The sequence below is a fragment of the Meriones unguiculatus genome, chromosome 7, assembly GCF_030254825.1.
Source record: "Meriones unguiculatus strain TT.TT164.6M chromosome 7, Bangor_MerUng_6.1, whole genome shotgun sequence".
NCBI lineage: Eukaryota > Metazoa > Chordata > Mammalia > Rodentia > Muridae > Meriones > Meriones unguiculatus.
In genome coordinates, this window is record NC_083355.1 from 88,765,204 (window position 1) to 88,780,650 (window position 15,447).

A 15,447-nucleotide genomic window follows, 5' to 3' on the forward strand; every position below is an offset into this window, starting at 1 on the left:
GTGTTTCCATCTCCGATTCTGTGATTCATTCTGCATAGCTGCGCACGCACATAGCGTAAGCACACACAAGCCCTTGGAATACAACGCCCCACGCAGACATGTACCAGTGTCCTGGGCGCCCGGCAGACACACCTCAGCGACAACCTGGATCCACAAAAGGGAGGAGGCCCTGTCACCTAAAATAGTAATGCCTTGACGCAAACCAAACAAGCCACGGCTCCTGTCTATTTTCCTCGCTCCCCGGCGCACCTTTCTCTTTAGCTCCCAAGAAAGCTACTGAGGCAACCCCCACCCTCGTCCTCCCAATACACACGCACCCCTCCCCCACCGCCTCTTTCGGCCCCGGCGCGCCTCGGAAGGCTGGATGAATGGGAACCAGGGGCCCTCTTTGTCGTTAATCCTCCCCTCCTTTGAGCAAACCCAGCTTCTTCCGGGTCAGCGACAATCGCCACCACCCTAGTCGGGCCCGCTGTCCCCTGCACCAGGGCCGGGCGCGTCCAGGGTCTGGTAGCCGGCGGCGGCGGCGGCGGCAGGTTGCGGGAGCAGAAAAGGGCGGGGACGGGGGCGGGCGCCGAGGGAGCGGGGGAGGGAGCTGGGAGGGGAACGATCGCAGGAGGAGGGAGCAGCCTCGGGCGGCTGGCGACTAGGATGGGAGTGCGGGGCAAGCGCGCGGCGGCACCCTGGGTCACGGCCGCGGCGGAGTCTGCGGGGCGCGAAGCCAGCGCCCGGCGCTTTTAAAGCCGGGATCGCGGGCGCGCTCGGGGCGCGGGCGGCGGCCGGATGGAGAGGAAGGGCTTGGCGGCCCGAGCCTCGGGGAACCCTAGCCCGCCCGCGCTGGGCGAGGGGCCGCGGCCCGCGCCGCCACCGTGCGTCCCCGGCGGCGGCGGAGGAGCCCCGGAGCGGGGCCAGGCTGGGGCGGCGGCCGAGCCCGCCGAGCTCATCCGGCGGGCGCACGAGTTCAAGAGCCAAGGGGCGCAGTGCTACAAGGACAAGAAATTCCGCGAAGCCATCGGCAAATACCACCGGGCTTTGCTGGAGCTGAAGGGGCTGCTGCCTCCCCCGGGAGAGCGGGAGCGGGACGCGCGGCCAGCCTCCCCGGCCGGGGTTCCCAAAGCCGGCCGCCTCTCGGAGGAGCAGAGCAAGACGGTTGAAGCCATCGAGATTGACTGCTACAACAGCCTCGCAGGTAAGCCGCGCCCCGCCGCGCCCCCCTGCCCTTCTTACACGGGCCTCCAGGGGCCCCACCCGGCCACGCGTTCCCTGATTCCCTGACCTAGTCTCTCTGGGTCCCAGAGAGCCAGTGAGGCACCCCGCGGTGCAGACTCCCTCCTGTGACGGCCGTGCTCTCAGGAGATCGGTGAGGGAGGCGCTTGAGGAAAAAGTGTGACTTTCTAGACGATGCCTTCCAAAGGCCGTAGTCATCTCCAGTCTCTTCCCTAGCCTACATGGTAAATCTGGCCTTTAAATGGCCGGACAGACAGAGGGGGGTGACCCAGCGGGTCTGGCAGCGACTGCTACAGCTCACCGGTGAACTTGGGTTCAAAAATGAAGAGATAGCGTCCCAGGTGTGCCCCATAAGCCACGGGTTCTAGGACAGCCCATGCACCTGTCTGCCCCACTCGTGTGTCCCTGGCTCCAAAGTTGGCCTACGGCTTTCCTTAAGTGAGCATCCGGGCGGACACAGGCCTTCTCCCAAGTTCTCCTGCCCCAGTGGCAAAGTGGATTTTCCTAGGATGTCCTCAGCATCCTGAGCAAAGTGAATCCCGAAAATGCCACTCTCTTCTCTCAGGATCTTACTGGTTGCTCCAGCAGTCTGAAAAGCTCCGGGTTCATGGTTGGCTTTTAGCCTTGCTTGAACTCTTGGTCTCCTGCCTGGGGCTCTTCTGTCGGGCTGAAGGTATACATTCCAAGGTGCACTTCAGGGATGAGGTTAAAGTGTGTGTGTACACAAATATATATATGTTAGGTATAGAAAATTTAAAGTCTTTTTTAAAAAAAGGGAAAACTCGAAGGACTTCCTGTGAAATGTGACAAGCAGTAAGCAACTGCCTTACAGTGACTAAACCACTCTCTTCTCCCAACCTGTGTGTTGGGATTTGGGTAGAGTCAAGCTTCTCTGGTAGAATAAAAGGCCATTTCTTCATTTCTAACCTTGGAAGTTGCATGAACTTCCTGTTGGGGGAGGTGGTGGATGTGTCTGGAGGTTGAAATTCTACAACTACAGCCCGTTCAGAAGGATGTACTGTGTTCCCCTTGAGCCTCGGGCACCAGCCTCCACCTACCTTCACGTTCTGCCATGTTCTAGGTCCTCTTTTGGCAAGAGGTCTATGTCCCCAGCGGGGGTCATCTTTGCTAGGGTGAAACCCAGCCTGAGGAGATACTTTATGTGTCTCGAAGTCACTTACAAGTGTAAAGAATTAGTAGCAATGGAACTAGTAGTGCAGTTACAGGTAACAACGGTCCTGGTCTTACAAATAACAGCACCAGAGAAAATAGTGGTGCAGAAAGATGGAATGTGGGAATCCATAAAAGGATACTTGATCCCTTTGACTTCCTGTACGTCTCTGGCATCCTGGCTGCTGCTCCAATGAACAGTTAAAGGGTAGATCAGCTGTGGGAGAGGCAGAGGCACTCTTGGTGGCTAATGCGTGAATGTGGAGTGGTAATGGAACCTGCCTCCAGTCATGTCTACAGGCGTTCTAGAATGCATTCGCCCCACGCTTCTGGCTACCAGCCAGTAAGTAGCCAGTGCCCTCCACCCTACAAACAGCTGCATTTCTATGGCAAAACCCAAGGTATGTCCTTGGTCAGGCCGGCCCAGACAGAGAAGGGCTGAGGCCTGGTCAGCCTCTCCACTTCTGTCCTCACCATACAAACAATTCGGGAAACTTCACCCGTGACAGAATGGAAAGAAGCCCCAGTGGAGTTTCCCTTCTGCTGCCTTCTCTGGGACTCATCACTTATTAATATTAATAATTCAGCATGTGTACTACTAAGTAACTTATGTTAGACTTTTACTTTTTTGAGACAGGGTTCACTATGTAGCCTGACTGGCCTGGAACCATGTAGACCAGGCTAGCCTTGAACTCAGAAGATTCCCCTGCCTCTCTCCTCAGAGTGCTGGGATTCAAGGCCTACAGCTCCACACCTAGCCTATACTAATTTTTTTTTAATATAAGCAATCTGATTTGGCCACCCACCTTGCAGAAGAGTATCCCAAGGCCCCAGAGCCATCCATCTTCAAAGACAATGCCCTGCCCATCACAACATGCTGAAGAAAATGAGCATCTTCATGACCTCTTCTGCTACCTGGTACCCAGATTTCAAAATTCTCTTGGGCTCTCAGCCCTAGTAATCAGGAACAAACAAACAAACAAACAAACAAACCATACAGTACCTTGATTCAAGGCTCTGAGAGGACCACCTGCTGTCTTCAGGTCTCACATAATAATGTGAGAGACAACAAGCTGACCAGTTTTGTCAAGCCCACACCCTGTGTGGGAAATTCAGCACCTGGCAAGAGGGCTCCACACGGAAATCACTTTGATGAGAAGCTTGATGTTGCTCTCCTTTGTATTGGTACAGAGATCCATGTTTAGCCAGGCTGTGGTGGCACACGCCCAGCACTCAGGAGGCAGAGGCAGGAGGATCTCTGAGTTCGAGGCAGCCTGGTCTACAGATGGAGTTCCAGGACAGCCAGGGCCACAAAGAGAAACCCTATCTCAAACAAAGGAAAGAAATCTGTGTTGAATGTGTGTGTGATGTGGTATGTGTGTTTACAAAGTAAGGGTCCTTGTCTCTCTCTCTCTCTATATATATATATATAGAGAGAGAGAGAGATAGATAGATAGATAGATAGATATTTAAATGTCCTGCTTTTGACCCTTTTACCATTGTGTCAAAAGCACTTGTACACTTCATTAAAATATTTCATGGAGATTATTTTAAATGCAAAATAAACAAAAACTAAGTGTGGACCACGCATGGTGTCAGGTGTCTTTAATCCCAGCACTCAGGAAACTAAGTGTGGACCAGGCATGGTGTCAGGTGTCTTTAATCCCAGCACTCAGGAGGCAGAGGCAGGCAGCTCTCTGTAAGTCTGCGGCCAGCCTCGTCTACAGAGAGAGTTCTTTGCCTTGAAAAGCAAAACAAAAGAAGTGTGTATTTTCAGTTATGTTTGGATAGAAAGGAGAGAGACCTGTGTTGTTTTAGTTAGGGCTAGCACAGTGCAGCCTAGTCATGAGATAGCCTTTCCCATGAGTGCTGGCTAACAGGAAGGAGAAGGGCAAGAGCAGGTTCATCCTGGATGAAAAGCAGTTGAGCCTTCCATCAGGGTTTTGGTGGCACCTGGTCAGCCTGATGATACTGTTCCTGCCACAGAGAGCCATATGTACAGATAGAGGCTTGGCTTTGGGAAGGCACTTAGCATACCCAGAAATACCTAGAGAATTCTGCTATGTTGCTAAGGGCTGCTATTCTCCAAACACAAGGCTGTGGTGAGGCTTCAGGAGAAAACTTAAGTTCATGAGCCTCATGCTTTGTCTGTAAAATCACCCCCAAAACAAGGGGGCTGCTAAGATGCAGAAGGGCTGTCAGTCCAACCCATTTGAAAGAATGGCCTTGGGAGCCCAAGGAGGGTATGCAGGTATGCAGAAAGTCTGCAAATGGCTCTGTTCTGAGTCAGATTTCTTTTCTTTCTTTCTTTTTTTTTTTTTTTTCTTTCTTGGTGGGAGTACACTGACTATCTGTATAGGGCTAATAGATAGGATTTTACAAGATTTGTTTTCTGGGAAATTCAGGGAACAGTATTTTCTTCTTGCAGAATTCCAATAGACAAGATAGTCTAACCTGCCCAGGAAGACTGAGGGATCTCAGCCTTCCTCAGGCCGCAGAGCAAGCCTGCATTTGGCTGCTGATTGAGTCTTGTTGACCCTGAACAAGACACATGATTCTCCTGAGGCCTTGGAACTTCGTGAAGGGTAGAGCATATTCTCTTGGGACTCTGGGGCCTGCATCTGGAGGATGGCTACAAAGATGCATCACACATTGCTTTATTGATATTTCCAAGTGATGCCCAAGATTTAAATGGCAGCAGAGTGGGGGCAGGGAAGGGGGAATGCCATTGCATCCATAGGCTAGAAACTTGGGCTCTGACACTTTTCTCATGACCTGCAATGAGCACCTACTATTTTGTTAATAGAACAAAATTTAGAGCTATGTTTGGGAGATGTGTTTTGTCTTACCAAAGCATAGACAGTATCACTGGTCCCAACTGAAGCCCCCTAGTGTAAAAGTATGACAAGGCCTAGTAGCAAGTTCCTATCAAGAGAAGTCCTGGGATGGTGTCCTCTGGAATGGTATTAGTAGACATGTCTTGAGGTCAGGGCTGGGCCCATAATTTTCAGAGCTGTCCTAGTTTGTTTGTTTGTTTGTGTTTGTGTTTTTTTGTTTTTGTTTTGTTTTGTTTTGTCAAGTTGAAACAGGCCAGGATCATTAGGAAAGAGGAAACTACAATTGAGCAAATGCCCCCATCAGACTGGCCTATATGCAAATCTTGAGATGACTGTTTTCTTGTGATGATTGATGTGGGAGGGTCTAGCCCTTAAGTGGTCCTAGGTTCTATAAGAAAGCAGACTGAGCAGACCACAAAGAGCAAGCCAGTAAGCAGCGATCCTCCATGGTCTTTGATTCAGCTCCTGCCTCCAGGCTCCTCCTTGAGCTCCTACCCTGACTTCCCTTCAAGATGGACCGTGGCGGAGGAATAAGCCCAACTGAACTCCCTCCTCGCCAGGTTGCTTTTTGATCATGGTGTTCTATCACAGCAGTAGAAACCTAACTAGGACAAGAGCCTAGCACAATGTGAAACTATGGACCTTGTTCAAAAAAGCAGGGAAATCATATGACTAAAGATTCCAAAATGTAAACATCTTACCTGGGACATGACTGCAACCATGTACTTGGAAGGTTAAGGCAAGGGGGCCATGAACTCAAGGCTAGCCGTCCTAGTCTACATTGTGAGTTTAAGACCAGCTACTCTCGTCTACATGGTGAGTTCAGCACTAACCAGTCTAGTCTACATGGTGAATTCAAACTGGACTATCTCAAAAACAACCCAACCAAAACAAGGCAAAGGATAAAACTTTTCCTTTTGTTTCATGGTTACTCTCTGTTGACATGGTATCTTTTTTTAATTTGCTATTCAATGTCATTACAAGTAAAGAAAACAAATATTTTATATCGGAATGAACTTTCCTATTCATCTATGTTTTGTTCAACGCCTGTTTTAAATGGGAATATGACTACTTAACTTGCATGTGGAATCAAAAATTACACAATTCATATTTTGTAGTTCCTACATGAATATGTAATTCATTCCTGCTGGAACAGTGAGACTGCTATACAAATGAACTGTTTTTTTATTTAACTTCTTTATGTGCATATTCTATATGCAGATGCCATATGTAGGCTTTCTGCAGGGTTTTCTGATGAGTGAGGAAAGGGGAAGGAGCCATGGTATACCCTCTATCCTTTCCTCTGTGCCATTTCTAGCATAAGCAGTTGGCTTATGCCAGGGAACTAACAGAAATAAGAAGGGATGTGATCGAGATCTGTAGGATTTTTGTGTTACGTAAAGCCCCCTCCTCCTGACACACACACACACACATTTGAAGAAGTTTCTGGTTGAAAGGGAGTGTGGCCTCTCGGCTCTGGCAATGTATTCTCTGAGTTATAGACATGACACCTTTACATGCTCTCATTGAACTCTGTGTCACGGATCTGCCAGAAGTCTGTGCTTATGGGGTACTGTGAATTCAGACTTCAAAAAACAGTACCACACTTATCTTCTGCACTTGTTATAGATGGTGTCAACAGACTTTACCCGCAGAATGCAAGCTCAGTCTTAAAATTGTTAAGAATTTGAAGAAGGCAACAGAAGAATAGAAAACCAATGCTGGACACTTCTGAGCAAGGGCCCAAGGCAGCTTCAGATTGGTTTTTGAAGTCAACCCTCAGTGGGTCTGGAGGAGATGACTGAATGGATACATCTAAGATATACAAAAGTGGGTGTAGGTTTTGAGATGAAGTCTAAAAATAAAGAATATTTAGGGAAAAAAAAAAAAGCACGTGGAACCAGACAGATCAGCATAGTGGTGGAGGAATTACAGATACAAAAATGGAAAGGTAAAGAGCAGTTCAGAGACTAGGAGCAAACAATTACCTGGTGGCCAGAAGATGAGAAGCAGGGTAAGGATGGCTAAGAGGAGAGGGAAGGGAGAGGGACACAAAGCTGCTGTTATCTGGGGCTGTTATAGAGGTAGCACATTAGAAAACACATCACAGAGACCGAATACACGTAGCCTCTAAAACCATATCCCAAAGAAAGACGGAAGATTAAATGTGTAGAACGCATCCAGGGAAGACCCTGGAGGGGGAACTCTAGCCTTGTGTTTTGAGCAGAGTCTCTAAAGTGGACCCTGAAGCCCCTTACTCTGCCCCAGGGGCATGCATCAGGCAGCCTCTAGCGGGGAAACTCTAGCAGGGGTCTTAAAAGTCAGACTCCCTGCAGCCCAAATACTCAAGAATGTCTGTGAAGATGCAGAGGTCTGGCTGCTGCACAGACAGGAAGAAACGCCAAGATACCAAAAAGCCAAAGGCTCATCCCCAAGTGTTAGGGGTAGGGCACCAGCTCCGATGGGAAGGTCTCTCCTTCCACTGTACTCATTTGCCACCAGGCCATGCCTGTTCCAGACAGTGAGGATAGAAACTGGATGTCTCAACCAACCAAACCAAGACTTCCTGATTCCCTTTGGAGTCCGTTGTAGCTTTGAAACAGTTTTGTATTTCTGCCCAGATAACAACTGTGGCTTAGTCTCAGTCACAACACAATACCATGTGCCCTCGCCCAGACAATGGCATCAGATGTAAAAAGACCAAGGATGGTGGGTGGAGAGCTGGCTTAGCTGTCAAGAGCATGTCCTACTCCTGAAGAATATCTGAGTTTGGTTCCCAGCACTCACTTTGTGTGCCTCACACCTGCCCTTAACTTCAGCTTTTCAGGGATCTGACATCTCTGACCTCTGAGAACACCCACGCCCGTGTGCACAAACCCACACAGTGATATGTAATAATATTATAAATATTAAATAATATTATAAATAATAAAAATAAATAGTTAAGAAAATGCCATAGAAGAGTTGATTTTTTTTTTCTGGTAAGTTCCATGTGGACTTGAAATTGTGCATAGCAGCATGAAGCTTATTACCTATTGCATACTTTGTTCATACATGGTTTCATATCAGCATTCAAGTAAGGCCATATCTGGTAAGACCCTTCTCATTTAAAAATAATAATTAAGGTTAAGTGTCAAGGAGAGTTGACTTAAGCCAGAGAAGCTCTGGTTAGAATGGGTCCAGGTAGTCTCTCCATTCTTCCATCTTTCTGCCAAACAGACTTTAAAAGTATTTTAGGCTTATTTTATTTTATGTGCATGGGTGTTTTTTTTTTTTTCTGCATGCGTGTATATGCAGTACATGCATTGCTGGTGTTCCCGAAGAGTTCAGAAGAGGACATCAGATCTCCTGAGAGTTACTGATGGTTGTGAGCTACCATGTGGGTGTTGGAAATCAAATCCAGCTTCTCTGAAAGAGCAACAAGTACTCTCCACTGCTTAGTCATCTCTCCAGCCCCCAAAGGGACTTTTAAAAGATCACTCAGGGGTTAGGTGTTGAGTTTAGTAGCAGAACAGTTGTCTAGCATGCAAGGAAACCTAGGTTTTGCCCCCCCCCCCCCCCCCGCAAGACAAGAAAATAAATAACAAGCAGGCAGGCACCCAAATGACAGGCAGGATTTAGAGAGGACACTGTGTTTCCCCGCTATAGTGCTTCCGTGCACTATAAAGAACAAGCATGAACCGGGATTAACTAGCTAGCTCAAGAATTGTGTAAGACAAGAGTTTATGATAACAGATTGGCCTATGGCCCTAGTAGACCTTAAGTGTAAGAATTTTGTGATCAGCATTACAAATTTGCCATATGTCCTAGTTAGTCATTTCCAATGTAGTCATCTTAGATGAACCTTGTGACAACCACCACCAGCAGAACGACAGCCATGCTAATAACAGTAACTGGCAGAAGAAACAAAAATAAGATTGGTCTTAAGCCCAATGCCTGGTGCATAGTGCGTGGTCCGCAAACGTGTTTGAGAAGACTAAAACGCTTATGTTTTTGTCTGTCTTGTGTTAAGGAACCAAGTAACCCAATCGTTCACTTGATATTAATTGGGTACCAATTATGTGATAGACCCTGGGCTTAGGTGTTTGCAGCAATAACTATGAAGTGAAGCTTCCCCTTTCGGTGGACTCACATATATCGTCCATTTTGATCTGCACAGCTTTATAAGACAGAAAACCCAAACTTGGAACAGTTAAGTCATTTTTTGTTTTTTTCCCCGTGGCCACATAGCAGTATGTGGCGAACTGGACTTTATCTTCCAGGTCTGGAATCCCAAAGCCTGCCATTGTAGCCACTCATGCCACATGGCTTAAGCACTGAAACGGGTCTTCTTGAGATTTCTATCACTCCATCTGTTTTCTTCTTTTGCCACAGCGCAGACTACATCTCATTGCTGTTAGAAAGATAAGCTTTGACATTTCTAGAGCGACTCCCTTGTCCATCCTTTGGTCCTTTCTTCTGGAACTTAAGCATCCATTTACTGTGCTTGTGTCTCATGGGGATTCCCCTTCCATGATGGTCCTGAGAGAGTAAGGGAGGGGAAGGGGGTCCCAGCTTCTGTGTAGTGACTTTTCATCCTGTGAGAGAATACATAGCAGAAACATACTAAGAAAGGAAGGATTGATTAGTTTTCCCAGTCTGTCATGGCTGGGAAGGCACGGCTACAAGGAGTGATTTGTGACTGAGACAGTGAAAGCAGGCCATGACTGGTTTACATGACCTGCAGGCAGGAAGAAGAGTATTCGGGCAGGAAGTAGGGCTATATCCCGTAAGCCCTACTCTTGCCGTCCTGTATCTGCCAGCTACCTCCCAACCTCCCAAAACAGAGCCACAGAGTAAAGCCAGACGGCTCAAACAATTGAGTCTGTGCGGATGTTGCACAGTGAAATCATAAAGCCTAAAGCCCCCTCCCATGTCAGTGGAAATGTGACCTGGGTGTGTGTAGTCAGAGAAGAATAAGCCCTTACGTGAAACTGTTTAATGAGCATAGGGAAGCCCACCCTGCCTCCTCCTCTTAACTTCCTGCCTGCTCTGGGCTAAGCGGCTCCACCCACAAGTTTTGAGAAGTTTGAGTGGAGGTGCTAAGAGCAGGTGTTCACTTTGGACACAGAAGAAATCACCTGCTGGGGAGGTGCAGTGGGTGTGTTCTCTGGAGGCGGAAATGTCACTGCTGTCTTCACACATGCCCATCTTTAGACCCGGACTACTGATTCTGTCTCCTTTTTTTTCCTGTGTGCCTTGAGCCAAGGAATTTTACCTCTTGAGTTATGGGTTTCTGGTTTATAAAAAAGTGGTTGGATTCTGGGGTCTCTAAAGTCCTTTCCAGTCTCTTAAAGATAAACTTCCTAGGTCCTTCTGTTCTGAACAGCACTTCTGTATGTGCTTACAGAGACCAGTCTCCAAAAATTTATTATGCAAAAAGGCAAAATGCAGAAAAGGATTTAATATGACTTCCCCTATTTGAATATTTAAGACAAAATAACAGTCTTCGAATTTGAGATTATGTGAAATTGTAGTGGAGCAGTTAATAGTTACCTTTGAAAAAAGAGGTTAGTTAAGGAACTTCAGACAGGAGAGACAAATGAGCTCAGCTTTTTATTTAAAGTCTCTCTTATTGACTTTTCTAACTATATGCTTCATAGCTTTTTTTTTTTTTAAGAAAAGTGGTGACATTAGTTTTCTGTGTAGAGAAATTATGAGACCTCTTGCTTTCCGTACATTTACCCCCAAGGTAACCCAACATGCAAACATATTTCACTATCACTCTGGGAATCAACTATGTCTTGTCTGTCTTTGTCAGACAGTAACATCAAAGATGTCAAACAAATTCTCCCAGACCCTGTATTTCCTCTTTATGCCCCTTGGTAAGATCCAGCTCAAGCCTGGCAGCATGGTACCCCCACAGAACAGGGAGAGTACCACACGTTAACATTTATTCGGGGCTGGTGTGAGACAAGGAAGAGTAGGGTCAGGGGTAAGGTGAGTGCTCAGGATTCCTGTCTAGGAAATCTTGCCTGAAGCTGGCTCCTACAGAGCAGCCAGGCCACCAGAAGGAAGCCTGTTTATGCATCCGATCTTTGCTGGACACCTGCTGTGGCTCTTCACCACCCAAACTCTAACTACTCTGCTCTCAAAGTGGCATGTCAGGGCCAGCCTTCGAGACCAGGCCCTGCTGAAAATCTGCTTGGCAACTTCAGGCAGATCCCATCATTCGGAGGCTCGGTTTCCCTCTATGTAAACAGCGGGCAGCTTCTCTCCATGTCCCCTTTCGGGAGCACCAAACCACTAGGATTTTGAAGGGCTTTTAGCCATTTTCCTGTCTCATCCTTTATCTCTGAGAATGGCCAGATTTGGGGAGGGAAATGGGAGACAAGCTCTCTTTTATTCCTGTTTACTCATCTGTGCTGACAACTACTCATTCAAAGAGGTTGGCTGAGATCAACAGGCAACCCTTGCAAACTCCGAGAAGAGGCCGAGGGACTTCCCTGTTCCCCAGGATATTAGGGATGGATATGGGGCTTCTGAGAAGATAGTGAATTGAGGGGGGGTTAAGCCAATATAAACTTCTCTATGGATCTTGGCATCCATTGCTGACCCAGAATAGCACCCACTGATGCTCTCATCTGCCCTGATTAGTCAAAAATTCTGACTTTCGACTCTAACCACACAGTCATTTGGCATCAGAAATTACCCCCAGGGAGGCAGGAAAAGAAACAAAAAGCTTTTGAGACACAGGCTGGCAAGAGAAAGAGTTTTGGGGAATAGATGACAGCCAAATTCTAGCATCTTACAAAGAAGCCACCCTTGGGGGTGAGGCTGAATAGCTTTGGGGAGTCTGGGCCAGATCTGAAAGTTTTCGTCATACCAAGTCAAAACTGAGCACTTTTCTCTAGGGGAACTGTCGCCTCCAAATTGTAGAGACCACAGAACTATTAGAAATTTGAGTGGACTCCTCTCTGATTTAGGAAGGGCTATGTGCCCATGTGTACTCAGACATGGGGAAGGAAGAAAAAAGCCTGAGCTGTATGACAGGGCCCCAGCAATGGACAGGTGGCAAAATGGAGGAAGATCTCTGTTTAGTGTAAGAATCTTGAGTCTTGGCTTTTCCTTTAACGACGGACAGGTCCCAACCCCTGATAGCTACTTTGTGCATTACTGCATGGGGATAAGATTTGTGACACACAGGAATGCGAGATGATTAAATGGTACAGGCACATAGACCCAGCATAGTGCCAGGCATACAGAAGATGATTAAAATGACAGCTATGTGCAGGGGTGGTTAAACTAAGGACAGCAGAGGGGAGTATATGAGAGGAGATGTGGAGGATGTGGGAATGGGGGGTCTAGGAACATGGGAAGGATATGGGAAAGCACGAAGAACGAAGAAAGGGTGGTGAAAGGTTCATCCCCCTAAGCAGACACAGGGTAGGAAAGATGAGCAAAATGTATGCAACACCTTTGGTGTCGAAGTGGGGAGGCTGCATGAAGGAAACGTTGACCCGACGTTCTCTGAGAGTCAGCTGAATCCTGTCAGGGCCTCCTGCGCTTGACCCTAGAAGGTCAAGAACCTGTGTCCCCTTCCAACTTCTCAGGATTAAGGGATCCATTCAGGAAACACATAGAAACTGCTCGGTCGGCACTGGGGAAATGGTGCAGTGGGCAGAATACTTGCTAAAGCTTGAACAGCAGAGTTCAGATCCCCAGCACCCACATAGATTCTTGGCAGGAGTGGTGGCCCACCTGTAAGTCCAGCAATTGGGAGGTGAAGATAAGAATATCCCCAGAGCAGCACTCTTACCCAGACTATCTGAATCATGAGCTCTCGGTTCAAGAGAACTTGCCTCAATGTATATGGAGGGGAGAGACAAGAGGGAAACACCAAAGTCAGCCTCTGGCCTCCATAACCCGTGTACACAAGACACACTCACACACCACATAACAGCCAAAGGAAAAAAAAAAAAAAAGGAAAGAAACTGCTGGATTTTTGGCAGTCATGGGCTCCAGGCTGACACCCTGTAAGTGAATGAGGCTCCGTTAGATGTGTCTGAATGTCTCTGCCCTCCACATTCCATCCTCCGCTCCAGGTTCCCCAGCTTCCTTCTTTGAACTGAACCAGCAGGAAAAGGACTACAGGCAGGTGGCTGCTGTCACAAACCAGACCTGCCCCCCAGCTGTCAGACAGCAGGGACTTGATGAGAAGAGAACAGACATACTGTGACCCTGTGGGCTCCCATACGTCCCATAGAGCTGAGCAAGAAAGCCAGTGGGATGGTGGAGTGGGATGGGGCAGGTGCCCATGGGAGAGGCCACAAGACAGATGCTGTCCATCTGTCATGCAGGTGCCTAGACCCCAGAGCTGCCTCCAAGACTGAGGATGGAAACAGCTCTGGCTTTGCTGGGTATTTCGGGAGTGAGAGAGCAGCGGTGTGTTGTTCTTTGGATCTCCTCTCAGGTGTCTGAAGAACAGAATGTCCCCCAGTCCTCTCTCCTTAACAGAATAGAAATTAGTGTTTGTTTTTTCTTTCTGTTTTTTTTTTTTTTTTTGTCTTATTGGCTTCTAATTAAAAAAATAAATAAATAAAACATCATAGTAATGGAAGTTGTTGAGAGTCTAAGAAGTTATGACAACAAATAGTCATCAGCCACCTCACTTCATGATTTATTTACCTTTCTCCAGTTTGTTCAGGAATGAAGTTGGTCTCTTTTGGCTCTTTCAGCCCCACAGGGTGCGCTAGGTCCTCCTAGGTGTCACCAAGGAAGCCTACTTCACACTGTGGGGTGGGTGGGTAAATTCTTGCCTGAGGGGGGGGGGCTTTTTTTTAAGCATTCAGTGAATTTTTCATTTTTTTTCCATTGAGAATAGTTTTGGTGCCATTAAATATTATTATTCTCTACAATGTTCCAGTTTCCTCATTGTGCCTTTATTCATTTAGCTCATGTCCTACACAGTCATTGTTCTGGTTCTTTTAACAGTCTGCTCTGATAAGGTGCTGAGGCTGTGTGTGTTATAGTTATGTTATAGTTATGCCTGTTAACCCACCCCAAGCATCTGAAAGCATGGTGGAAGGCCAGTGGGAGAGACATTAGGGGCAGAAGAGATACATTTGGGGTCACAAGAGAATGGCAGGAATGGTTATCAGAACAGAAGGGTTTGGGCTTCTGTTGTTGCTTTGGTTTGGTTTGGTTGATTTGGTTTTAGTCTGTCTTAGCTACTGTGGCATGGTTGTGAAGAGACACCAAGACCAAGGAAACTCTTAAAAAGAAAGCATTTAGTTGGGGGCTTGCTTACAGTTCCAGAGGATTAGTCCTTTTTTATCATGGCAGTGAGCATGGCTGCAGGCAGGCAGGCATGGTGCTGGAGAAGTAGCTGAGAGCTCTACATCCTGATGTGAAGGCAGCAAAAGGGAGCAAAAGCTTCTTCTTAGTCCTTTCTGTAGGTTCCCACTGGAAGGTAGGGCCAGACTAAAGGTGGGTGGGTCTTCTGACCTCAGGTGATAGGAGCCTGAAGGGGAGGGGGTCATTCTCATCCAAATTACCACAATATCCAAAAAGAACAGGATGAAACTTTGGCTTCTGATTTCTCCCCATCCCTGGCTCAGGGCCAGATCAGACCAAGATATGTTCTCAGACAGAGCTGACAAGGGAAAGATAGTACCAGGTAGATTTATTCTGAGTATTTCTGATAATTGTACCCATCATCACATAGCAAATAGCCAAACTGACACTCCCCAAGACCCCGCTTCCAGACGAAAGAGTGGGTATTAATATAGACTAGGCACACATCATCCTATCACCCCACTGCCTTCTATATCACATGAAGATCAAGAGTGAGTTTTGGTGACCGTGGTTGTGGTAACTTGAAAAGAGCTGTTATAGAAGCCCAATAGGGACTTCATTCTTGGAAGACAGGCACCAAAGGCTGAACTGACCTCAGGACTCGGTGCTACAGCTCTCTTCAGTGGTTTCCAATATGCCGTAAATGACTGTTAATATAAGCGTTCAGCTTAAACGATACTACACTGGCTTTCCACCTTGGCTCCTTCATCTGCCATTTAACGGCCACCCCAAATCTTCATGGGGTTTTGGTTCCAGGAGCCCTACCAGATGACAAAATCTACAGATCCACAAGTCCCTTATACAGTATGGTGTCATATTTGCATGTGACCTCCATACGTCCTCCTGTGTGCTTGAAATCATCTCTAGATTATTTACGTGA

At 47.3% G+C, this 15,447-nt stretch overlaps 1 protein-coding gene across 1 annotated transcript in view; it reads left to right on the forward strand.

Moving 5' to 3' along the window:
• The first annotated feature begins 532 nt into the window (after positions 1-532).
• The window catches only part of Ttc9 (tetratricopeptide repeat domain 9), a 34,464-nt gene continuing 19,549 nt past the window's right edge, over positions 533-15,447 (forward strand). Inside the window, exon 1 of the mRNA XM_021653958.2 lies at positions 533-1,186. Coding sequence (XP_021509633.1) covers positions 781-1,186 — 406 coding nt within the window. The 5' untranslated portion in view covers positions 533-780. The remainder of the gene's footprint in view (positions 1,187-15,447) is intronic.